The sequence below is a fragment of the Orussus abietinus genome, unplaced genomic scaffold, assembly GCF_000612105.2.
Source record: "Orussus abietinus isolate OABI.00-Male unplaced genomic scaffold, Oabi_2.0 scaffold26, whole genome shotgun sequence".
In the NCBI taxonomy this organism is placed as follows: Eukaryota; Metazoa; Arthropoda; class Insecta; order Hymenoptera; family Orussidae; genus Orussus; species Orussus abietinus.
Window position 1 is genome coordinate 698,369 of NW_019395989.1, and position 24,507 is coordinate 722,875.

At 45.0% G+C, this 24,507-nt stretch overlaps 6 protein-coding genes and 1 long non-coding RNA gene across 12 annotated transcripts in view; 5 read left to right on the forward strand and 2 right to left on the reverse strand.

Moving 5' to 3' along the window:
- The window catches only part of LOC105703751 (leishmanolysin-like peptidase), a 137,277-nt gene extending 136,733 nt beyond the window's left edge, over positions 1-544 (reverse strand). The window contains exon 1 of the mRNA XM_012432384.2: positions 368-544. Coding sequence (XP_012287807.2) covers positions 368-544 — 177 coding nt within the window. The remainder of the gene's footprint in view (positions 1-367) is intronic.
- An 885-nt stretch (positions 545-1,429) lies between these two features.
- On the reverse strand, positions 1,430-5,122 carry LOC105703767 (ferrochelatase, mitochondrial). 6 transcript variants are annotated; one of them, XR_001104394.2, is made up of 9 exons: positions 5,022-5,118; positions 3,295-3,493; positions 2,999-3,220; positions 2,833-2,934; positions 2,592-2,757; positions 2,414-2,521; positions 2,169-2,333; positions 1,833-2,094; positions 1,430-1,737 (listed from the first exon to the last, which is right to left on the reverse strand). XR_001104394.2 is itself a non-coding variant. In XM_023434015.1 (9 exons), the coding sequence occupies exons 2-9, from the start codon at positions 3,713-3,715 to the stop codon at positions 1,894-1,896; spliced, it is 1,200 nt and encodes a 399-aa protein (XP_023289783.1). In that variant the 5' UTR covers positions 3,716-3,735; positions 5,022-5,122. The 6 variants fall into 6 exon arrangements, 2 of the variants coding, with proteins under 2 accessions (XP_012287835.1, XP_023289783.1); XR_001104392.2 differs by lacking the exon at positions 5,022-5,118 and adding an exon at positions 3,679-3,809; XR_002762346.1 differs by lacking the exon at positions 5,022-5,118 and adding an exon at positions 3,679-3,809 and having other exon boundaries at positions 1,430-1,740.
- On the forward strand, positions 1,661-2,152 carry LOC111674302. Its single transcript, XR_002762348.1, has 2 exons — positions 1,661-1,767; positions 1,992-2,152. It is a non-coding gene; the product is annotated as an uncharacterized LOC111674302 (long non-coding RNA).
- Positions 3,919-5,013, forward strand: LOC105703768 (EEF1A lysine methyltransferase 2). Its single transcript, XM_012432413.2, has 4 exons — positions 3,919-4,054; positions 4,130-4,228; positions 4,316-4,731; positions 4,805-5,013. Exons 1-4 carry the CDS (start codon positions 3,999-4,001, stop codon positions 4,897-4,899), a joined length of 666 nt encoding a protein of 221 aa, XP_012287836.1. The 5' UTR covers positions 3,919-3,998; the 3' UTR covers positions 4,900-5,013.
- Positions 5,123-9,063: 3,941 nt separating the features above from the next.
- Positions 9,064-11,346, forward strand: LOC105703586. The gene is made up of 4 exons (XM_023434001.1): positions 9,064-9,252; positions 9,344-9,634; positions 10,391-10,634; positions 11,228-11,346. Exons 1-4 carry the CDS (start codon positions 9,064-9,066, stop codon positions 11,344-11,346), a joined length of 843 nt encoding a protein of 280 aa, XP_023289769.1.
- A 2,244-nt stretch (positions 11,347-13,590) lies between these two features.
- LOC105703587 lies at positions 13,591-19,412 on the forward strand. The gene is made up of 5 exons (XM_023434014.1): positions 13,591-13,778; positions 15,319-16,033; positions 16,824-16,997; positions 17,082-17,386; positions 18,107-19,412. Exons 2-5 carry the CDS (start codon positions 15,436-15,438, stop codon positions 18,527-18,529), a joined length of 1,500 nt encoding a protein of 499 aa, XP_023289782.1. The 5' UTR covers positions 13,591-13,778; positions 15,319-15,435; the 3' UTR covers positions 18,530-19,412.
- Positions 19,413-19,965: 553 nt separating this feature from the next.
- Positions 19,966-22,697, forward strand: LOC105703630. The gene is made up of 5 exons (XM_012432133.1): positions 19,966-19,997; positions 20,957-21,093; positions 21,379-21,685; positions 21,831-22,024; positions 22,318-22,697. The coding sequence occupies exons 2-5, from the start codon at positions 20,979-20,981 to the stop codon at positions 22,692-22,694; spliced, it is 993 nt and encodes a 330-aa protein (XP_012287556.1). The 5' UTR covers positions 19,966-19,997; positions 20,957-20,978; the 3' UTR covers positions 22,695-22,697.
- Positions 22,698-24,507: the final 1,810 nt, after the last annotated feature.

Here is a 24,507-nt window from a genome sequence, read left to right on the forward strand (position 1 = left end):
CCACTTGCAAAAGTCGATCGGATAAACTGGATTTTCGGGTGTTCCTGGAGGTGTCCGAAATCCCTAGACCTTAAAAATTGAAAAGAAAAAAAAAATGAAAGCAAGGTCGACCGGAGAGGTTGGAGGTTGTCAAGGTCGACCGACCGGAGCACGTGGTGGTTGCAGGTGCACCGTGGGGTCGGGGGACGAGGGGGTCGAAAAAAAGGGATCTCCTCGCCGCGGGTACGCGCGTTTATCGACTGGCCGCTCCCGAGGGGACGCGACTCGTAGAGAGGTTAGGGTCGCCGGCCCGTCGCGCGGAGACCCTCTCTCGGGTGCGTGTCCCGTCTCGCTCTCGCCCGTCGCCGCGTCGACTGTTCCGACTAACCTCGTGCGGCCGTGGGTGCTGGTGGCTGCAGTGACGCCGCTCGAAGGCCCCCTCCGTGTCCCCGGCTCTGCACAGGGCGACCAGAAGCACCAGGGGAAGAGCCGCAACGCCGCGGCCCATCTTCAAGCGCACGCGAGCCGCCATCACAGACCGTCTCGCGACCGAAGCATGACACATACTGAGCGCCCCGACCCGCCATGGCCCCGTTATATAGGCGCCAGCGGCGCCGCCAGGGCCGTATGCGCGCGCACCCGGCCCTCCTTCTAGGCGACCAGCTGACTTTGACAGCTACCGTCCGACGTTCGACATCTCTCCTGGTCCTCCAAAGATTCTAAATTAAAAAAATCACCATCTTGCAGGATTTCCTACACTTTGACTAACCTAACCTATCAAATTCGATGAATTGGCAACCGTGCCCTGATGGAAATATTCATGAAGATCATGAACTTTTAGTACATAAGGTCGTAGTAAAATTAAAGCATGTCCTAAAAGCGAATTACCATACGTATATTGGAAATTTCTAAATGGACTAATAATTTTGACATCGTGTTAAAACTTTGTGAAATTGCGCGGGGAGAGTTAATACACTTATGTACTAAATTTCTTGCAACATGTTATAAGATTATAATATTTCTTTTAACAGGGTGTTTGCAATCATCGAGTCGTATAGTTTTTCGATGTTTCGTTAAAAAGTAACGTTTTAACAGGGAGAATTGTGCATCGCGAACTGGAATGAGGGATTTTAGGGATTGTAGGGCTTTGTTTCGCGGTTTTTATGGAGATTTTAAGATTTCGTGTGAAAAGATTAAATGGAGGCCGGATATAAAAATCCGGCGCCCGGTCGAGACGGCCCTGACCTAAGGCGGGCGTCTGAAAACCGAGCGCCGATGCGTCGCGACGCCTCTCGCTGCGGCAGCTGATCTCGAGCATGCGCTTCGATTTGGGATGTGATTGGGAAAAAATGGAAAATTTTTAAACGTCGTTCGCTTAACCAATTTCAATTCGTGTCTTGACACGAGTCGGAGTGATATCTCAGTGTATGAAATATACAGTAATCGGAACTGGTAAAAATGAACTGCGTTTATTCCTATATCATAAATTGCACGGAAGGTACATTATACTAACCTCGAAGTAATACCACAAGCTGACTCGCCATCTGTAACGATAAGTTCTGCGCATCTCCATGATTTACAGTTGACGCTCCTCCTTGACGGAAGTGGTAAATTGTGGATTATGATACAAGGAAAGGTTACGATGCTTCAAAAAGTAGGTGCCTCTAGACCGACCACTCGGCACAGCAAAATATATCGTCATCCCTCTTGACGGCACTTTTTCGTCCCATAATTGTTAAGAATGATTGACGTTGATTGCTGCTGGCAACAATTGGTACCGTGTCATTGGTAAGTTGTCATGTAATGCTGTGATCTCTTCGCTTTTGTAAATCGTTGCATTAAGTAATCTTTACCTTCGCAAGATTATTATAAATAGGAGATAGATGCCGCACTCCTAACTTGTTATGAAAGGTGTTACACTTTGTTGCAAATCTTCGCATACCAGGATTTGCTAATTGCACAGTTTTTGTTAACGCAATGTGGACATCGGGTGAGGAATTTTGGATTTACAGGTTGGTTCGACCTTAGACGAGATACTACAATGTCTGCCATCGCTTGTATGAATAGTGGATGATCGTTCGGTGCTGCTGCTCGTCTGATGTTTTCAATACCGAGCTGAAAATATTAAAAATTGTAAAAACGTATACATGAAGCATAAAAAATATTCACTCAATTTTTAAACGACTCACTTCTTTTGCCAAGTCATGGCAGTATTCGATATCCATCTCGTGAAGGGTTTCGATGTGTTCATTTACGAAAGCAACGGGAACTAAAATGAAATTCTTCTTCCCCTGCTTGACGTAATTTTTCAGAGCATCATCAGTGTATGGTTCAAGCCAAGGTAATGGTCCTACCTATTCGATGTTCAATAAATTATTAAATCATTCTGAATACATTGAAAAAATTTGTTTACTGAATCTATTTGGTTATTTACCTTCGACTGCCAGACTAAACTGTAGGGGTTACAATATTTCAACTTTTCCATGACTAGTTGCACCGTCGCACCAACTTCCGATGGGTATGGGTCACCTCTGTTCACTGCCTGAAATTGTAGATAAAAAAGTAAAAAACTGGACACTTAACGATAACAGTTAAAATATTTTATGTCTAACCTTTAATGGCAAGGAATGCGCTGAGAAGAGAATTATCACATCATCTCTTATATTGCTGGGAAATTGAATTAATTCTGCTTTGATTCGCTCTGCAATAGTCTCAACAAGAAGTGGATGCGTGGCCCATCGGTCAATTATAGTCCACTTCATATTTTGTGGCACTGGCCTAATGGAAAGTCGATAAGCCAGAATTAAAATAATTGTATCAAAAGGAAATAAAATCGTAAATACAAAATCATACCATTTCTGATAATAATTATGTATGACATTAAAGCTCGATCCTGTCGTCGCACAGCTATACTGAGGATATTGTGAGAATACAACGATACGTTCAACGTTGTCCCTAAAAAAGAATCATAGATTAATCCAATATTTTATTTTTTATAGTGATATTCAATCTTACTTACGCTTCTACATCTCTGAGAGCATCTTCTGTCAAAGGATCGGTGTATCGGAAAGCAACGTAGTGTTTGTGTGGTGCCGTTTCTGGTGAAATTTTATCTAACTGTTTGCACAACAATTCGCCTTGCTTGTTAGTCCACTTTAAAATAGGTGAGCCACCTCCGATCTCCTCGTACTTTTTCTGTACATCAGCTGTTCGCCTTTTGGCAATCCATGGTCCTAATTGACTAAGGTCAATAGAATCACCCTTTACATAATTCTGATGCAAATCTATCTCAGAGGTACTTGTTATAAAACAAACCTTTGCATTGGAAGTTGAATCATGTCACGATCGGTCATAATACGTAAGAGGTATTCAGGCACTTTGGTGATATTAATTGGGCCACCCATGTTCAACATCAGTATCGCTGTCTTCGGCTTAACGTCTTCCTGTCGTTTAACCTGGGCAGCCGTCGCCACAAGACGAACATTGCGATTTTGTATTTTCGCACATTGCTTACCTTTAAATGATTATTTTTGTAGAGTACTTAGAATTTTTCAACAAAAATAAAGTAAAGGCAATTCATTCTTCATTCTGACAAAAAATTATCACCCCTATGATAAAGTAGCCAGTTTCGTTTTGATTTAACCATTTCAATTATTTTATAATCTAATGACAGTACTTGCATTTGTTCTTTTCACTTACCAAAAAGGAGTAAGTTGGAAATATATGCAATCCTCATGCTGAGTTAGTCGAATGCAACTATTGCAACAATTCAGATAGAAAAAATATGTTAGTTTCGAGACACAGATTTGTCAAATCATTCGCAATGACACACTGAATCAATTTAATTCTCAGGTATTGCAAGAGGTTAGGTTAGCATCTATTCCGTGATTAGAAATGCAGTCGCCGTCACATAACCTAGGTACGTTCTCACACCGGTTTCAACACGTGATATTAACGACAGATTTTTCGGAAGAATTATTTCTTGGAAATTTACGGATATTTAAAATCATCATAAATTAATGATGACAGAGTGCACAGGGGAATTAAATCCGTCAGTTTTGGGCACTCAGGAATAGTAAGTACCATCATAAATGTCGCTAATTACTCCTCAAAGAAATGTTTAAGATTATCTCTTCTATGCATTTTACAGTTGGGAGAAAACATACTCTGTGGAGATTGATAATTTTAAGAGTCATGGTGATGTTGGAGAGATATGGTTCGGGGAAGATAGCGCTTTACGTATCATTAGGGAAGTACTCTGAAATTGCTCTTAACAGGTTCTTAGGAAACGCTTTAAATATGTTATAACGAGGAGAAATTTCTTTCCATCAAACAGGTGGGTAAGTTCGAGTCCAGAAATTCTACAAACTAGTGACAAGATTATCGACGTGGGATGCGGTAACGGAATGATGCTGGTTAAATTAGCAGAAGCTGGATTTACGAACCTGACTGGTATCGACTATTCTAAAAAAGCTATCGACTTGGCCCGAGAGGTTACCAATGATAAAGGATACCCTGACATTAAATTAACAGTGTGTGATATTTTGAGCGACCGCATACGATTGGAATCAGATTTTAAAATAGCTCACGATAAGGGCACTTACGACGCGGTTAGCTTGAGTCCCGATAATCCTAAGGAAAAAAAGGAAAGGTATATCCAAAGTATGTACGATCTTCTAGGACGAGATGGCTTGCTTGTCCTGACATCATGTAACTGGACTAAAGACGAACTGCAGCAACAATTCAACTCTCGTAAGTCTACGAGAAATCTCTTACATCTGGCACTCCAAAATCCTTGGTCCAAAATAAGGTTACATACTTCCAGATTTCGAGTTAAGTCACGTCATACCGACACCAACTTTTCAATTTGGCGGACAAACTGGCAACTCGATTACGTCTTTGGTATTCAGGAGAAGATAACACGATTTGAGGTTAGGATGGGGACGAATTTATTGACGAAACCTCATGGCGAATTACGCAGTACATTAGTCGAAAAAATGTGAAACTTCGAGGAAATAAAAGTATTTCGACGCATTACAAACCTTTTAAATTATTAGTCAGCCGATAAGCTAGTTTTCGTGGTCATTTTCGACAGGTTAAACTCAGAATAGCAGACAAAGATGAGTTGGGAGATTCTTCACGGGCTGGGTCGGGTGAACACGTTCAGTCCTGTCCTCGGTGAAGAATGCGGGCGGCTCGGGCACTTGTCACGTGATACCCCTCAGCCTAATTCAGGCGGGAAAGAGGGTGTCTTTCAAAATGGCCGCCTCAACGAAGAGACTGGACAATTTTTATTTGCCGACATCGACACAGTTCGATCGAACAGGAGGTTATCGTGATGGATAGAATAAGGTGCTTGACCGGTCTCCGACATCCTGTTTGCCATTTTTCCATAAATCCCCTCATACTAGAACCGACATTCTCTGCGCGACAGATGGTGGAAATCTCGTTACCGAACTTTGCTCGACGTGCACATTTTTTTTTTACCATTTAGGTCGCACTGACACCGCTGACTGATAAATGATCTACCAAAATCCTTCGCTCAATACACTAGAATCAATTTGTATTGTCGTTATTTACGTACTTATTTTATCAATCTTATTAAACAGGTCACATGTGCTACGTTAACGTCGATCTAGAAATACTAACGAGCACCTGCCATCCCATCGTTAGTCTTATAATTTAAGTTGCTCGATCCAGAGTGAACATGTTCATTTGTGATCTTCCTCGCAGCAATCACACGTAATCGATATAATCGCCATAAAATCGACCGGACACGAAACTCGCGAAGGTCGTAATTTTTCAAATCCCACTTTGCACTTTTCTCGGTCACTTGGCCGAGATCGGATATATATTCCCGACGTTTCTTTTAAAAAGTATTTCAAATAAATGCCAATTTAATGCCATTTCTTATATTAGAGAAGGGAAGCGGAAAAATGGAATTCTTTGACTTTTGGGAGTTCCAAGATGGCGGCGCATTTTTCCGGTCTCTTCATTAGGCGTAACGGTGATTTCCTTAAAAGAAATGCCGATTCTTTTCTCATTTTTCGATGGGCAAACCGCCGCTCCAGGAGAATGGCGTCATTAGTAGGGTAATATGCATCGCGAGGTAAACATAGTGAAACGAAACTGACGAAATTGGCGTGAACGCCGACATTCAGAATGCAGAAGATGGAGGCAGTTTCTATTTACGACGTGCACTACTGACTGCGTGCATCCGTTGCATTTCGCGAATCATAATGCATCCGTAACGCTGCCAAATGGCTCCGATTGCAGAAACCTCGATCCGATGAACTGCTCCTCATCTCGCGTTGGAAATTACTCCGAGAATTACGCTTTTTGCACATCCTTAATACCGAAACATTTTCCAGGGACGAAACTGCAAGAAGAGAAATGCATATAATATATTATGCCGAATTGTTTCATAATTTTGGTGAATCCAGCATTTATTAACTCCGCCGATGGTAGTGATTAATAATCTGGATCAGGATACTCTTAGGAGATCGTTGATATGAGTAATTGAAATGATAAAGAGTGGGATTGAAAAATCTCTTTTTTTTTTAATTAGAAAGATTCTTCCATTCAATTCTGTGGTTTTTCTCAGACTTGAGCTGGAAAAATCGACTTAATGGGACGTTATTTCACCGGATCGGTTTGTCCTCGATTGAACATGTACAGGTTGCATTTAATTGAAACCGGATTCTCGTTGAAAAGAGACGTTCCCGTGAGAAAAAAAAAATGCCGGCTGTCGATTCGTCATAAACCGAGTTTCACGTAATTTATAATGCCAGTTGGATATGGGGGAAAAAAAAAAAATTAGTTTATGGGACACCAGGCTGGCCGACTTTATGCACTTCAGGCTTGCATAATTGAGATTAGTAAGACATGTATAGAGCATTCTGCACTTCCTAGATTCCCGTGTACCGGTTTTGATAAGACAGCCAGTTTTATACATAGGTCTTCGAAATTGGCACATTTGCCGATCATGATCGACTTTTATTATTCTTATTGCACCATGTCCGCAGAAATGGCACTCATGACCGCAGTGTACAATGCGATAATCGATTAATGTCGCTCGATTAGTGCACTGTGCGAAAAGGGTTAATGGGTTGCTGGACGAGTGCGTTTTCCGCGGCCGGAAAACCGCAGGTACCCATTAACTTCCATTTCCACGATCGCTCTATAATTATCCTCCGTTTCCTCGATTAATTTCTCACGGTTCTCCGATCGTTCCCAGATACCGACTGCATCAGGATGCAGATGCATTTTGCGGAGCTGCATTGTTCAAGGCCTCTAGGGTAAAAGTAAAAGTCCTACCCAAGAATCAAGACGAAGAATTTTTTTCTCCAATTTTGAACGTTTTTTCGTTATCATCATCACGTGAGTTTATTCAAGTGAAATAATTATTCTTTGAACTAAGAATATATTTCTTCGGTTCGATGAATTTTCATCTCAATGTCCATATTTATCATGAATTTTTAAATTTGTGAAACAACTAAAATCGTATAATGTTTGCATTTGTCTTGTATTTTATTTGAAAACGTGTTAAAAAGCGAATGAAAAACGTTGCAAAATATTAATATTTTTTAGAGGGGAGATTGGCAGAAAATGGGACACTTGCAGTGGTGCACCCGGATCTGGCTAGGAATGATTATTGGTTATGAAAGGAGGTCCCATCGGGTCTTGGGGCATGGTTCAACTGGCTTTTCGCCTGCAATGGTACGTAACATCCCGTTGAATAATCGTCCTATGGGACCATGTTCCATGGGATTCCAATGGCGCCTCGTCTAACGCAAAACCGGTCCCGCTAAAGAGGCTACATCCTAAGTGTTTTAATGCTCTTTGCTCCTAGCCGCGCTTATGCGACTCTCCACGCTGCAAGTCCGCCAGTTTTTACCATGGAATCCCAGCATCCCGTGATCAGGGACGATCTCCATCCGCGACAATCGGATCCTCCACGTCCGTGCCGACATTCTACATCTTAAGCTCCCCTGGAAAAATGTCCACCGGTGAAATTGCTATCCTTCCAGCGGACCATTGACGTTCTGCAGGTGCACCGCGAATCGAAAACATCTCTCGAAAATAATCCAGGAACATCAGGGAGATGAATCCATGGTGGAGATTCTTCAAAATGGGGCCCTCAGCATCCGGGGTTGAAATATCTCGAATTTATGGTGACACGAAGATAGGATTGATATTTCCAGGGCGATCCACCTTGAGGAAGACGTTGAAATCCCTGCTTTGTTTATGGAATTCTTTTAATCATGCGAAAGGTTGGTCTTTGCAGATCGAGCCATCCCCTAGGTCAGGAAGCACCTAGTTGGGTGTTTCCTCCCATTGCAGCGAATCGGTGCATCGGTGCACCGGTGCACCCAGCGGTCTTGATCAAACTGGTCCAGGCCTAGTGATACACTTATACGGAGATAGAGTGAGATACTTGTAGAATACCTGGAGACCAGCCGAAGGAGCACCAAGATGGACCCAAGCAACGGCGTCCATCCCCACCGACCTATATGGCTCTCGTATATATGGCCATGACACCTTCCCGCAGCCCAGTGGGATCTAAGGTGATCGCAAACTTAGTCTTCTAATCCGAAACTGCGGATTCCGCCTGCACTCGGTTTAATTAATCTTAACGGTTCATCAATCTCCATCCGGCTCGGAATTCTTCAACCTGGATCAAAACCACGTGGTGCAGCCTTGGTACCGCTTCCGCCCGACCTTCGCTTCAAGGTCCTCTTCTTCGTTTCGGATTCTCGATTACCGGTGGAAACGCTTCCAGAAGCGGAAATATTTCCGCTCCGGATGCTGGATCACGCCCCGAGGTTGAACAGCGTTCTCCAAAATGGCCGCGTCTGCAAGATGACTCCTGAGAACTCTGGCATGGAGTGAAGACCCCGAAGAGGGCAAATCTAGGTTTATGGACTCCTGGGGACGAATTCTGGGCTGATGGTTACTTCGTGAAGATAAGCGGGGATTTCAAGTTCTTGAAGACGTAGGGACGGTTTAAGAGGTCTTCGACGACGATGCCGTCCTAAGTGCGGCTGTTCTCGGATATTCTTCAGGAAATCTATTCCAAACCAGATGGGGAGGTTCCTGGAGAGGGTGGCTCTGGTTCTCCTGTGCATCCGACACGTGGTTCCGGATATCGGGAGGTTTCCTCAGGATGATTTCGTGGAACGATGCAGGATCGACTGTGTGGTTCATAGGACTCCTTTGGCCTGTGGGAAACACAGAGTCGTGCGTTGGCTGCGCGACGTGGCCAGGGAAAAGGTGAAAAAAATACCCCGAAGAGCTCAATAATTCATCCGACAATTATCGCGCGGTAATGTGTAGTTTATACCGCTTTATTATTTTTTTTAAGGACCTCCAATATGGACCGGTGAGGGTCATAGAAATTCCCATCCTGTCGGGCGAATCGTTCCTACCGAAGGTGCAGAGGTCAAGGGGGAGTGGAAGCGGCGTCGAGGAGACCTTGAACTTCTTCAGGGATGTTGCCGAAGAGATGATCACCAGGAGAGCACTGGTGTACACCGTGGATCACTCTTCGGGAGCGAGGAGCTTCTTCACGGGCTTGACGGTCGTCGATGAAGACGAGATCAGGGACTTGCAGAAGAGGGGCTGGAAAAGTGGGTACCGGTGGAGCTACGTTAAGGTGATGCGAAACCCCAAAATCGATTCGAAAAAGACATTTTTTTAAAGGAACGTTCTAGTGAATTTTTTAAATCGACTGCTTTGGAGGTTTACATCATCTTAATACGAGGCTGTTCATACGCTATTAACTTAACGAGACGTGGTCGTTCATCGTTGAAACTGCTTTGAGGAAGTCGCGGCTTAAGGAGGCCGCTGAACCGCAAAGTGCAACGGGTCGGAGAATTGCATGTCTTAAACTCAATCGGCGACATTCGCATGTTAACATGTTCAGATTGATTACCTACGAAACTCGTTTAGCCGCTGACATACAAACGCTAATGCTCTCCGAGAAAAAAAATTTCATTGAACCAAAGAAATATTTTGTTAATTGAAACTTTTTGATATTATCGAAAGGGTGCACTTTTATGTCAATGGCGATAAAACGCGGTAAATCGACTTTACTTGCACTTGAACTTCACTTCCGAGTTTCTCGGTCGAGGAATAGTCGCGTGCACCTTGATGTCGCTTGCACGTAACTTGCAGTTGACTTTGGCTTTCTCCAGACACTTATGGCTATGATTAGCGTCTTTACGGCTAACCGTGACTGGTTTGACTTCAAGACCTCGGACAATTATCGACCTGGCCGAGTAGTCGGTCGAAAGGTCGACGCTTGTAATTTTAAACATAAAAAGAAATAATTGGCAAAGAACGGTCACGTTAATACGCTTGTTACGAAATTGGACGTGCAATTATGTGTATTTATTTTACAGCCGACCAGCACCGGATCTTCAAGAAGAAGAAGTCCTTGATCCTGCCGATCCTCGTGCTGATTCAATTGTTTAAACTGAAGTTACTCATCCTGCCGATCCTCTTCGGGGTGCACTTCATCAAGAAGTTCCTAGTTTTCGGCTCGCTGTTGCTGCCCTCCATTTTGAAACACCTGAAAATCTGCAGGTCGCCTCATCCTCAACCTCATCATCTGTGGAGCACCGCCGCGGATACACCTGTTGACTACCCGACAGGTACTTTAATTTTCTACTTCCTTCCTAGTTAAAAGTGCTAGCAAATGACGTTGTTGCATTTTTTCCCTCGGTGCATCTTGATATGAAATTTAATTTCAATGGTATTAAATTTGGTGGGAGGAAAGTGAGATGAAAAAGGATCACGCGATGGTTTTTCGGTTGGAGGTTACAGGGAGCCTTGTCATTTTCTTTAAACGATTCGCACCTGTAATACCTCTAATTGGTAATGGCGAACTCTCGGTTGACGAACAATATAAGCATTAGCCTATTAGGTAATTTTCTCGGCGGCATAGATTACAGTTTCTGTCACGACGTGCGTGACCGGTCATTAAAGTCTCTCGTGAGGAGACTTTAAGAATGCCTACGGGAGAAATCGCGAAGAATTCTAGGAAAAGGAAGCGAGTCGAGAGTTATTTCTTAAAACAGTGAAAAATATACAAAAAGGTTAAATATTAAAGTACACACAAAAAAAAAGAATTTCATCGAGCCAGAGAAATACTTATTCTTTTAATTAAGAAAATATTTCTCTGGTTCATTGAATTGCTTCTCAGCGTATATATTTAATGCATAATTATTTTTTTACTCCGATTCAGGTTACGGCCATGACGAGCAAGAATGGAACCACAAGAATGACTACCAAGGTCATCCCTTCCACCATGGATTTCAAGGTTATGGAGGCTATGGCGGATATGGCCATGGAGCTTATGGTTGATATCACTCGCAGAAGAGATAACGATATTCCTAAGTGAAACGTAATTTCGAATAATTTCCCTACACCTTGGAATTGTCTTCGAGTTTCCACCGCACGAAATTCCACCGCAAGGGCGCCATTAATTTCAGGATTTCTCGTGGTAATCACGATGATTAATCACGACGAGGGTTTATTTATTCCTAATTTAGGTTGTTTTGCATCCCAAATATTAGATTGTACTCTGTAAAGTTTGGTTTTACGTTAATAAGTAGAGTATGGTTAACAGGAGGCGCGTAAAGAGAGAAAGGCGATATTTTGTGTGCCGATAGAATTAGTACATTGCGTTTACACGTTAGTTAGAATTAGAAGTCTCGACGTGACGCTCTTCGGGGGAATAGTTTTTGCTGTCTCGAGAAGTCTTACTCCTCGAATTTCTTTTTCCAGAGAACTTTCTTTCGGGACTACTCGAGTCAGACGCGGACTGATTTCTCTGTCACTATTACATGAATACATAATAACACCTCGGGATTTTCCATCTACTTTCAGTCTACCTTAACTCGACAACGAACGTCGACGTGACATCACGCAATATGACAAACTTTCTGCCATTTTTCACGAAAGAAGAAGAAAAAAACAAAGAACCAGCCGCCACCGCGATTCCCCCGCGGTGAGCACTTTCTATCTTTTAAATAAAAAATAGTGATCATTAATTAATCCGGCCGAACTTATCGTGAAAATCACCGAATACATTGTTACGCCATATATTCCTTTCTGCATCCTGTGTATTATACGTTGTTTGTCCATTTTTAATTAATTTTTCAGTATTAGTTCATCATCACAGTACAATACCCCGAAGAGATTTATTTATGTATCTCGTCCCCTTCGAGTTATTTAAATTTCTTTCTCCAGCATCGTTTCGATTTCCCTTTAAAATGCTTTTACGAGGTGATTCCTGGGCCAAGGTCGCATCTGGAAAAGAAGTCCATCGGCCTCATCGCTCGACTGACCCACTGACAGATTTGGGCGCGCGCCAGTCGAGCGGCCGCCATCTTGAAACGCCTCGCGCGTCACTTCGAAATACATTCGCATATTCCCGGGCACATACATCGAACGAAAGGCCCCCGTTCGCGAAAAAGCATCCCACATTCTCGGCCACGGTCATTCGGTGTGAGTTTCGAAGTCCCGAAGAGCCGTTATCGAGAAATACGCCCCCAAGAAGGGGAAGCGTCGGCGTCGGGGACGCCAGGATGAATCCAAGATGGCGGCGCGCCTCAATTTCCTGCGATCGCGTTGAATTACAATGATCAGGGAAAACAGTAGGAATCGGAGTGCATCGATACGGCAACCGGCACTCACACGAGGAGACCGTTAGCTCGCGTACACGTCAGGTGAGTGAAAAAGTCGCATTAACATAACGGGGACGAGTCAATGGCGTCGGGGATGGGTGTACGCTTTGCAAGTCCGCAACTCGTGTTCCTTCTTTTTCCGCAGGTCTCTTTTTTTCTTCTCCCCGAGGGGCTAGCACGATATCTCCCAGGGAAAGAGTCCTAATTGCTGGAATTCCGGGTTTCTCACTTATGTAAGCGTATTCCGATTACAAGAAGAGTTTGTAAACTCGTACATGTATACACTTATCCGCGGCAAGATTAGATATCATTATCTCGGCGATTTCTATAAACGCACATTCGAGGATTGCTACGCCCATTACTATTCCAGCATTCAACCATCTCAGCGAGGGACGCGGAGGAGAGCGCCGCCATCTTGGATCACGACCCCCTCGCGTCGTCTTGAAAAACTGCTGAAAATTAACAGTAATTCCACGTTTATACTCGATTTTTGGGCAGGAATCGTTCATTGGTGTTTACTTTCTATGGATTTTCATTGGATTTCATTTCTCGCGAACACCTGCACAGTTACTAGGTACCGTAAAAAAGACTCGTGGAGTTTTCGTCTCTGGAACGGCGTCTCAAACAGGAAGTCATCGGCGGAACGGCGAAGCACCGTTTTTCCGGAAACGGACTCGGAGACCCAAAGATGCATCTTTCAACGCGTGTCAAGAACTGTCCTCGGTCAGACCAGACTGAACTTGAGTCGCAACCTGGACCGAGCTATACAGGGAACGAACGTCGAGGGAAGGAACGTATACACGCCTGGTCGGATGGCCGCCTAACCTAGATAGGCGCCTCCACTGACGATTCGAAGCCGCCATCGGCCAGTACCGTGTCGTCCGCCGAAGACGACCAACAGACCTCGAGATCTGTCGCCTTTCCTCCTTTTAGAAGGCCGGGATCGATTCCATCGCCAGTATTCCTCGATATTCCAGGATTCGCTGGATTCTCTTTAGAGGTCCGGACGATCGGCGGGACCAGGGCGGCCATCTTGGATTCGGTCTCGTGTCTTCCGGATAAATGGACCACGGAAGGACGCGTTGATGAGACCTACTCGAGACACTCGTGAGTATCCGGAGATGGGGAAAAAGGGAATTGGACATTTTTAGACGTCTTTATAATTAAGGGGATGCGATTGCCCCGAACTGGGTGCATCGAATCGGTTTAAACTTTGCAAAGTGAACGTGGATGCACTCATGAAATTTTAACCTTTATTAAATATTTTTTAATATGTATATAGGCATATTTTAGAAATGGTAATTTCATGGGTGACCTTCCTTATAGCCTCTATATTCATGTTGTAAAATTTCAAACGATTCGATGCACCTAGTTCAGAGAAAAGCTTCAGAAACGAGAGTTTGACGCCATTTTTTAACCGCCTTAAGTTTCTAGATTTTCATCTTGTAAATTTTTATTTGGAGACGACCTGGGGAAAGTGTTTGCAGTTGTTTGGCTTTGTAGAATATTTTTTGGTTAAAGTAAGAAGTTGCTAAGAGGTAATGGTACGATTTCAAGGCTGGTACCTTCACCGGCAATGTACCGGTCGATATCCTTAATGAAAGTCCATTATTTCTCAAATTGACAACTGGTACCGTTGTCAAACGCACCGCCTTTGATTACTAGACAAAGTATAAATCAGATAGTGGTTGATTAACGCGATAGAAAAAAAATTGCTCTTCGGCATCAAGGTTGGTCGATCTCGAAAAGTCAAATTCCGGGAAGAGAAAACGGAACCTTGAAATCGTGCACCTGAATCTTTCAGGATCTGTGACGAGAAGCCGGTATTTCATATCGGGATAAAAAATGGCGGTTAATTTAATTAACGTAATTGAAAGGCGCAAAAAGCCGACTTTCCGTCCCACTTGGAGCTCCCTGGAAGAACAATGTTTCTTGCGATTTCAATGGCTATCCCGCAATTTACGGGAATTCCATGGTGCTCGGCAACCGGTTCTCCATACCGGATGTACTAACATATTAACACATATTCGATCGACCCGTTTAATCGAAGCTTCCTAAATCGAGAATCCCAGCGACCACCTTTTCCTCCCCGACGTAAAATTCTCGTAAAACCTGCCTCTCCATAAATTCCAGATTTCTTTTCGTACGAGTTTGACGAACTTCGTGGAGAAAATCCGTGTATGATGTAGAGGAGCCGATGAAAGTTGGCCAAAATGTGGAGGAGCTATTCGGGTCGTGTTAAATATCTCATAGATGTAAAAGCCGGGTTCGTTGATCTCGAGGAATCCTGAGGATCCTCGTGGACCATAAAAGAGAGGAGAGGAGGAACGAATGGGTTACCCGGTGAAAGGCGCCGGGCTGGACCACGAAAATTGGTCCACCTTCGAGATCGAGAGCCGAATCTGTTCTCCGAACGAATTCCGTCTTTCTTGGCTGAGAAAGACCGATCATCCCGTGGTCCATAGGACCCACCAGAAAATCCTTCCATCAGTTTAAGATTCTCTTCAGGTACCAGGCTGGACCATGAAAATTGATCCGATGGGTGTCTAGCTGGAAAAGAATTTTTTTCCTCCATTTCTATTCGCGATGTATCGATGATACCGAAAGTCTAAGACGATAAGATGGATAATTGAAGGATTCTCTTCAGGTACCAGGCGGCAGACTCGAGCAGGTGGAGCGCGATGTACCTGCGGAAGGTGCAGGAGTGGATTCAGTGAGCGGCGAGGAAGCTGCACGAGACCCTGAAGAGAAAGGGGAACCGAGGATGACCAGAGAGGTGGGAGGAGCAGTGCTCCTGACCGTGACCTTGGCCCTGACTTTGTCTCTCGCGAGTCTAGCCGCGGGGTCCAAGGTCGAGGTCGTCACGAGGGAGATCAAGGACCCCGAAGAAGCCGAGAGGGTGGAGCTGAACGAGGTTCTCCAGGCGAACGAGACCGATTACTCGAAGGACCATCCCCACGCTCTTCAGGGTAAGCCTTCGAGGTTCGACCTCGACGCGACCCAGCTGATCCAGGTGGACGCGAAGAGTCCTTCCGAAGAGGACGCGAAGAGTCCCTCCACGGAGCACCCGATCGCCCCTGACTCCCCGAAGGATTCCAAGGACATCTCTTCCTGGTGCGAGGTCAACTTCACCTCGAAGTGCCTCGAGGACTACTTCGAAGAGGTGGTCGACGGGCTCGCAAAGCTGGACACGTACAACCTGACAGGATACGTGCAGATCCTGAAAACAGGAAACGGCACTCAGGGTGGGGATCGTCCCGAAACTTTTCTGGACAAGGTTGAACGATATGCCAGGGAGCACATCCTGAGGATACAGATCCCGAAGGAGCTGCTCTCTCCCAGGAAGGCTAGGACCTTCGGAGGTGAGCTTCCCCCTGACCTCGCCTATCGATTTATCGTTGCATCAATTATTTTTTTATATTTAAGGAGTGCTCAGCAACAATCACCCGACAGTGAAATTTTTTTCGCTCAGAGTTTTCAGGACCCACCTGGTCCAGGACGACCAGGGTCGTCCCCGATCTAACAATGCAAACGAGCTAACAATGCCTTCGGATTGCTTCCATTGGTTTTTCGCGACAATTGGCTGCCAAACACTGATTTTTTGTCCTGGGATCCCGACGCATGCTTCACCTGGTCCGAGTGATTTTTTAAAAGGAAATTCCAAAAGAGTTCTTGGAGGAGACGGATTTGTCATTTTGTCCCTTGGACTTGGAATCACCTGGTGAACCATGATGTCGGGGTTCTTCGAGAACGCTTCTTCCTAATTGGCTTGAAATTCCTGCCGGGCACGAAGTATCTGGTACCAGCACTTATTACCACTTCCGGTGACATTGCATAACTCGGTACCACTTGGTAAGGTAGCACCCGAAGAGGTGGCCGCACTTCAGCATCTGCAAAAGTCCCCAAAAGCTCACGCTTCTCGCTCCTATTGGCTTTCGCGAAGACCTGAACTCTTCCCAGGACATTTCGAGCCTGGGCAGATTCAAGGACATTTTTAATTCCATTTTTACTTGCCCTTTGCGTGGTCCAGTCGACACTTTCCGCTCCAGGCTCACGTCAGGCTCTTCAGGTTCGCAGCTTCCGAGGAGCGGAGCTACGGCATGGCTTTCCAGGACTAACAGCGCTTTAATTGGCCGGTACTTTTGCTTTCAGCCGTCTTTCAGGGAAAGAGTACCTTTTTAACAGGGTTCGGACTTGGTTTTCTAGCGTTCGGCCTGAAGAAGTTGCTGTTGCCGCTGATCATCGGCGCCCAGATCATCAAGAGCGTCCTCATCGCGCTTTTCCTCCCAAGCATCATCGGCAGCATCGGTAAAATCGTCGGCAAGAGTGAGTGACGTCAAGTTTTCATATTTTTTTTATCCCTTATCAAGCGAATTTTCTCGGTTAATCAAGAAGGATTATTCCCTTCAGGTGTCAGCTCTTTCGCGCAGTCCTCGCAAGGTGTCACGGCACAGCCCGAAGAGACCTTCGAGTTCAAGGACAACTCCGACCTGTACAACGAGGACTACATGACCCGACAACCTCTCGGTACTCTTCCGGCAGCGGCCATGTACGACGAAACAATGGCTTCCAATCAAAAGAACCAAGAAATCGCGTCCAGGCTGAGCTACGTCGACCACAGGATCTCTCACATGAATGGACTGTCGGATCGGTACTACAACAGACCCTCGTCTTCGGCGATGCATCACAGCTTCACCAAGAAGCAGGACTTCAAGGTACTCTTCAGGGTTCCTGAAAAATCAAGGAATGAACTCTTCCGCCACAAATGTCACTTTTATTTTCCGATCCCGCGAAGGCCAAGACGAAGACCGTTTTTCTCGACGACCAGCGTCGATTTTCCTTTTCTACATTCTATAGTAATTAATTTAAGAGGCTCCTCGTTAACGGGGACCAAGCCCACCTCTACGGGAGCTCGAAAGTCCATGTCTAAAATACCGGTCTCCGGTGTCCCCTTTCCGCTCACGTACTATGCAAAGAATGTCCACTTTCGAGGACCCAGTTTTCGAAGTCCCTGCTAAACGGACGCTAAAGACTGGACGAAGAGGAAAAAAGAGTTTCAGTCGGTGCACGTACAACCTTAAGGCGCCTCCTCTAGGCCGGAACGTGTCTCGCGCGGTCGAGAACAAAGAAGCACAATTGTCGGAGCTGAAACAGGCGGAGTTGCCCCGTTTGTTCCCCGTGAAGGATCGCGTCTAAACGCATCCGCCGAGAAGACTGTCATTGCGGTAATTCCGCCTGGCGGGAAGGGGGCACTTAGTCGAGTTTCCAGACATACGATGGTCTGACACGAAAATCGACATCGAGCAAATAGTCTCTTAATGTCTTTTTATTAAGCCTAGGAGACTCGAAGGCTCTTCTTCGGGTCTCTCCAGGACTCAAGTGGTCCTGGACCAAGTCCTGGATCGCGTGACACTGACATCCGCGATCGGTTCCAGGTTTTCCACGAGATTCCCTCGAGTTCGTTGCTCCTGACCAACTACGACCCCTTCTACTCGCCTCTTCTGTCCCGTCTGGATGCCGTATTCTCCAGGTTGGGACACACCACCGAGCCCTGCAGGGAGTATGCCGTTTGCGCGATGTACAGAAGTCCTGCCAGGTACGCACCGTACTCCAACCTGGTCTCGGCTCAGCTGTCGAGGGAGCTGAACGAGCTGCGGAAACCCAGCTCGGACAACCCGGACGTCCTGCGGTTCTTCAGGTACATGAAGGCCGCCAAGGATGGCCAGGATGGCCTCAACTGCGAGGACATGTACAGTGGGTGCGACCTGCCCAGGGAGGACCACTCTTTTAGGCAGAACCAGGCCATGTTGGCTACTTACCAGGACATCGACAAGCTGGTGCACGCCAGGAAGCTGTGAAACGGAGGACGAGGGTCAAGGATCATGGGAACCAGGGCAGGTTTCAAGAGATCCTGACAACTCGTCCTCGGGTCCTTGCCGAAGAAGCTGGAAGACGCACCTAGGCAGTGAGGAGCAAAATGGTGCAAATAGCTTTTTTTGCTCATAAATTTGCTCATCGCTGTGCCTGGAAGAGTATTAACGAGGAATGGTAGCAGAGGTTTAAGGGGATGCGGAAGTGCCGTCAAAGAGGTCTAGTTTATCAATTTTTACTCCAAACTCGGTGTACCGATTAGTTTACATATTTACAACGTGAATGGGATGAGTTTCATGAACCATTGATCAGATGCCTCTTTCGCACCCCCTTAAGATATGGACCAGGGGATAATTGGTTAATGGTCATTGGAACGATGATCTGGACCCTGGTGGTCCAAGAGAATTGGTTCTTTTATTTTTTTCCATGGACCTGGAATTTTGGAATATGGTCAAGATGATCAAGATGGAGTCAGACTCGAAGCGAGTGATCGGTGGATGTGATATGGTCGATTGATAACGTTTACTCGAACATAATCAGTGTCGGATCGAGTCCAAGTTGCGGGGAATGTTCCTCTCCGTCAACTTTTCTGTCTTCTTCTTCCTCCCTCTGCCTTCTACTTACCTTTTCGTATTTACTCGTTGTCTTCTCCATTTGTTCATCCGAAGTGCGGTTAGGCGCGCGCCACAATGCGGCCATTGCGCATGCTCGAATGCCTGGGAACGACTTCCCGTGTTTATTTATTTATTTATTCCCTTATTTATCTCCTTGGGATCGAGCCCAGGTGGAATTTGCATAATGGTCGCATCCAGCTCCGGCTGCGATAATTTTGCTTGTAAATGAGTGTTAAACATAAGTTCTCGACTAAGTCTGTATAGAGAGGTGCATAAATAAACTGAGTGCACGATGAACTATTTTAACATTTCTTAATCACGCTGTCAATTGTTAAACCCTCGTTACTTAAGTAGTGCGGTTTATTATTTAAATCGTGATAACATGATTGTAACTTTTTTGTAAGTTTCAGTATCCGGTTTGGAAATAAGTTTTATAAATAATTTCATGCTTTGGTATATAGAATGGCCCTTTCGCGTCGCCTTAAATATGAAAGGAAAAATGTGAAAGAGGACATGTAACGTGAGCCAGGAAAGAAAAGTGCAAAACAGCGAATGACGCACATCGTTTATGACCGCACATATAAGGAAAGCTTATACAAGTACATGACATGTAACTCCGGGGTCGGTGGACTTGAACTCTCCCCAAGAGTCATCGGACCTCAAGTTCCGGCCCAGCATCCTGGACCCCTTTCACTTTCGATTTTTCTGAGCATTTGGCTCTCTTTCTCCAGACTACCCACGCATTTCTCCTCCGGAGATGACTCGTATAAATCCTGCAGAAATGGCTGGACAATGGTCACTCGATCTCGCGACGCCCTCTGGGACTGGAATTGAAACTCAGGTGAGTAAAACGGTCGAAAATATGCCATTGGATTTTTTTTTCCATCCTTTTGGAGACGTTTCTCGAGCACTCCCGAATACTCCCTGCGCCGCCATCTTGGAAACCGCCGCTTCGCCCGGGACGCGAATTTCAATTCTTACCGCCGTTGGAATCGTGATCGAAGTCACGTCCACGCTTGTGGAAAATCGAGATCTTTAACTGTCTCGAGGAGGACGAGCCGGTTCCTCGACGAGCGAGCGCTCATTGGCCCGTTGAAATAACGGAACCTCTTCGCCGCCATTTTGAGTCCCACCGAGGCGCCGGAGAAGAGCTCGCGCCTTCTACCGAGTCTTCGAGTATCGATCGACTCTATCGAAACTCGATTCCTCGATTCGAGTTTAGTGCTCCTGAGGGAGAAAGAACGTTCGAGATATGTGCTTTCGAGGAGACCGGTGAGCACGTGGCTTTAGTGCATCTTATGACGTCAGTGAACGTCAAGAATTGGAAATCGAGATTATTCGACGTGACGTCGACTGGGACCCACTTGTAGTCAGGTTACAATATTTTCTATTAAATAATTTTCTGGTGGACATTTTTTAATTTACCGTTAACTGATTTTAGGTCGTATTAGCTTAAGAGGTTCTCGGCTCACGTTTATGGCGGATACATTTTTCGTTTGTTTCACTTGTATATTTCTCGGTACATGTGTAACTGTACAAAGGAGTTGATCGAAGTAGCGGTTGTTCCATGAAAGAAGGTCGAATTTCGAATTAATGAGAAGCACCCATGGCGGTCAGGAAGTTTTCTTGCGTGTCGATGAAGTAGGATTACATTTAACGAGAGACTTGTCGGATTTTTACGCCCATTGTTAACGTGCGATTTACAGCGTCGGACTTTCTCCGGTACAGCAATTGCCGTTCAAATGTTTACCGAGGTCGTTTGTCAATTATCACCGGGGCTCTAATTTTCCGTCTCGACAGGTGAACTTGTCGAAAGTGCAGGATGCAGCTTTATCACGTGCTGGTAACGTCGATTCTATTGTTGGTAACAGTGCAGTCTCAATCGAGCGGCAGAGTCACTTTCCAAGACTCGGATTCGGAAACGCGCATAGAACAAGGTACGTGAAAAATTGCCGATTTTTCTTTCAACTACTAAAAACTTGCTTCAAAGAGTTTCCCGCAAGAATAAGAAATTATTTCCAACCAAGCAGCTCTTTGCAAACAGACATTCTAGGTTATGTCGCACTTTACCTACAAGCGGTATGTTTAGTTAGGTCCTCTCGTTTATCCCGTCGGTAACGTTCAGGATTATAGAATAAAAGGAAGTGTATATGTTTATAAAGTATATTATTGTCACATAAAATATGTATTACGTGTTTAGTTATTTTTAAACTTTTTTTTAGATGAACCATCTGCATTTCAAAATGAGGGTCGAGGGAGCAGAAATGGCACTCGTCAGGGCAAGGACTTGTTCGATTGGATCGGATTTGGAACCGGAAAAAACGTAGATCCATATTTAGCCAAAACGAATCAAGCCTGTCTGAGTGGCGAACTTGCGGAGTGCTTCAAGTCCCAAGCTCTGAAGAGTTTTTCTGAATTTTTCGACCTGAACGAGTACAATCTTAACGAGAATGTCAAAGTCGTCCGAATGTCCAGAGACGTGGTCCGGGAAGTCAATCGTCAGCCGTACGAATATTCCGGTGCACCAAGGTTGGTAAAAAAATTTTCTGCAACGATTAAGACGTTATGTAAGTGTCACACATCTATACCAAAAAGTCAGAATCTTAATAAAACTGGATGGAGAAAATAATTAGAAACTCTGACACGCGATTATGGAGGTCCTATACTTCCCCAGAGCCGAGGAGTCGGAGTGGGACCAGCTGTGGAAATTCGCAGCCAGGAAAGCAGAGAAATTCGTAAAGACCGTCGCCATCGAAGTCGCAGTTCCTTCCTGGGTCACGGGACAAAATGAGGTTTATGCTCCAAGATTTCTGGATGAAATTGCGGACGAGATCGACACCATTGAAAATAAAAAGGATACTCTGTTCTGTAAGTACATGCGGTAATGGTACCCTGAGAGAACAAAATTTATTGACCCAGAGAAAAATATTTTTAATTCAAGGAATTTCACTCAAATAAATTGTTATTATTCCAAAGAAACGTTGCATCCAATTTATTCCAGTTTATCTCAGTCAAGGAATTATTCTTTGAATTATCTTCCAAAGTAGTATTTCTCTGGTTCGATGGGATTTATTTTATCAGGGTATAATTACAGGATTTGTAAGAGAGTTTCGATAAGTTAGACATCCCGGGGTCGAAAAAAATCTGCATTATCTTCGCAGCTCGCAATCAGTTGAAGAAGCTGCTGATCCCAATGCTGATAGTCCTGAAGCTGTTCAAGCTGAAGCTGCTCCTCTTCCTTCCTCTCATCCTGGGCTTGGCGTCCTTCAAGAAGTTCCTGGCATTCATGGCGATTGTCATCCCGGGTCTTATCGGGTTCTTCAAGCTCTATAAGCCGACGTTGAACAATTACCAGCCTCCGGTGTACACCCAGAGTGGAGTTGGATATCCACAAGTCTTGTTCAAAGAGAACGCGAACGTCTATCCAGATCATGGTGGAAGTTATCCAGGATATTCGGAGAGCTATCCTGGAGACACCGGGTCCTACGGACAGGACCTTGCCTATCAGGGCTACAAGGAGTACCGATCAAGGCGATGACCTTAAAACGAGGCCTCGAGAAAAATCAAAATTAAAATCGATATCTAAGAGTATCAAGATAATACGAAAGTGACGTCAAATGTAAATGACGTACATAATAGGAAGCGTCACGGTGATGATGGATGTTGTGGCACGTCATGGAGATCATGATGGAATCTGGAATTTCAAATCCTTCTTGGTCCAGCTTGGGTTAGGTCCGGGTCCGGATCAAGGCCATCCTGGGAAATTTTTTATCCTGGATCGAGGACTCTCGAGGATCTCTCCCGAGGGAAAGCGGACATCGAAAGTCTTCGAAAGTTAGATCCGAGACTCGATTAAGGATCATCGGTTTCGGGACTCTCCATCTCCGACTACTTAGATGAAACCGTACGAGAAGAGACTCAGGATGTTGATACTGTAAATAGTTGATTAACGCGAGGCTTAAAATTAGTATAAATATTTTTACTAACAATTCTAAGAAGCAAAGTCAGAGAAGTGTCCTTAAGGTCGACTCAGTTTTCGGATTCGATGGAGGTGCAATAAGATCACAAATTAAGGACGTCGCGGATCTCTCCCGATGGAAAGCGGACATCGAAAGTCTTCGAAAGCTAGATTCAAAGATCGATCGATCGATTTTGGGACTCCTCTCGCTCCCTGACATCTTGTTACCTTAAAGTCCTAAACTGTAAAAATGCAGATTATTTAAATATATTTTGTTACAACCGTACCGTTCTCCTTTAACCCCGACATTGTCTCAATTGCACGTTTCCATAATTATTTATTTTGTATAAAATCTGGATTTCGGTGAATTTCTTTCTCCCGAATTAAACCATCAATCCATGAATTAATTCAGGAGTGAAATCCGTAATTACTCCTGCAAGTAGGCTAGGGATAATTAATTTAGAAATTTACGTTTTATAAAAATTTGTCGATGTGCCGCTTATCGGAAAGTGGGCTTAATCGATACGGTGGTTGCAGGTGAAATTATCTCGCCATAAGTGGGGAACTTCCGTTATGGCTCCCTGTAACGTCCGTACGAGATTCCAGGGTTGTAATGGTAATTGCAACGTAAGCGAAAACGGCCAGCACGGCTTCGAACCGGTGCGGAATGGCCGCACCCTATCCGACCGCGTGGCATCCTCGACCTCGAGAAATATGAAGGTTTTGCGGAATCGAGGCCATGGTCGGCTGGTAAACAAATCCTCGACTTTCCGTTGGAGCCAATTCCGGGCAATCGGAGCCCTCCCTTCCGCTCGATCGGGCAAAAGCAGGAAGAATAAAAAATGGATGAATATTTTGGAAATAGGTTTCACTTGAATGAATAGGAATGAATGGACGGAAAATGCAGATTTCCAAGATTTTTTCCCCAGCCCTTGGTGAAGCATATCTCGAGTGATAGGAACCGGTCGAAGGTGCCGGCGGCATCTCCCGGAATCGGATGGACGGCCACCGGTTGACCGCGTGGCCTCCTTCGACCGGTAGAAACGACCGGAAACGGTCGCCGACATGATTCCCGAGTTGGTGCGAATCTCACTTTTCCAGGGATTTTCGAAACCCCCGACAGAGCTCGAAACAAGAACCCATCAGTGAAACCGAGTGCCTTTGACTTTGTACGATAAAGAACAATGCAATTCGGTAACAGGGGTCGGCTTTAAAAAGTTTACAGTGTTTCAGGGACTTCTTGAATATGTGCCCAAAATGTCAGAAATCATGGAGGGTCCCAAAAAAGGGAAGGAGAAATCAAAGAGCGGCATCACCGATTCATCAATGAGCCCAAGAAAGTCCCGAAATCTGGGACTGTAGGACGCCCACAAGAGGCAGCGCTCCACTTACG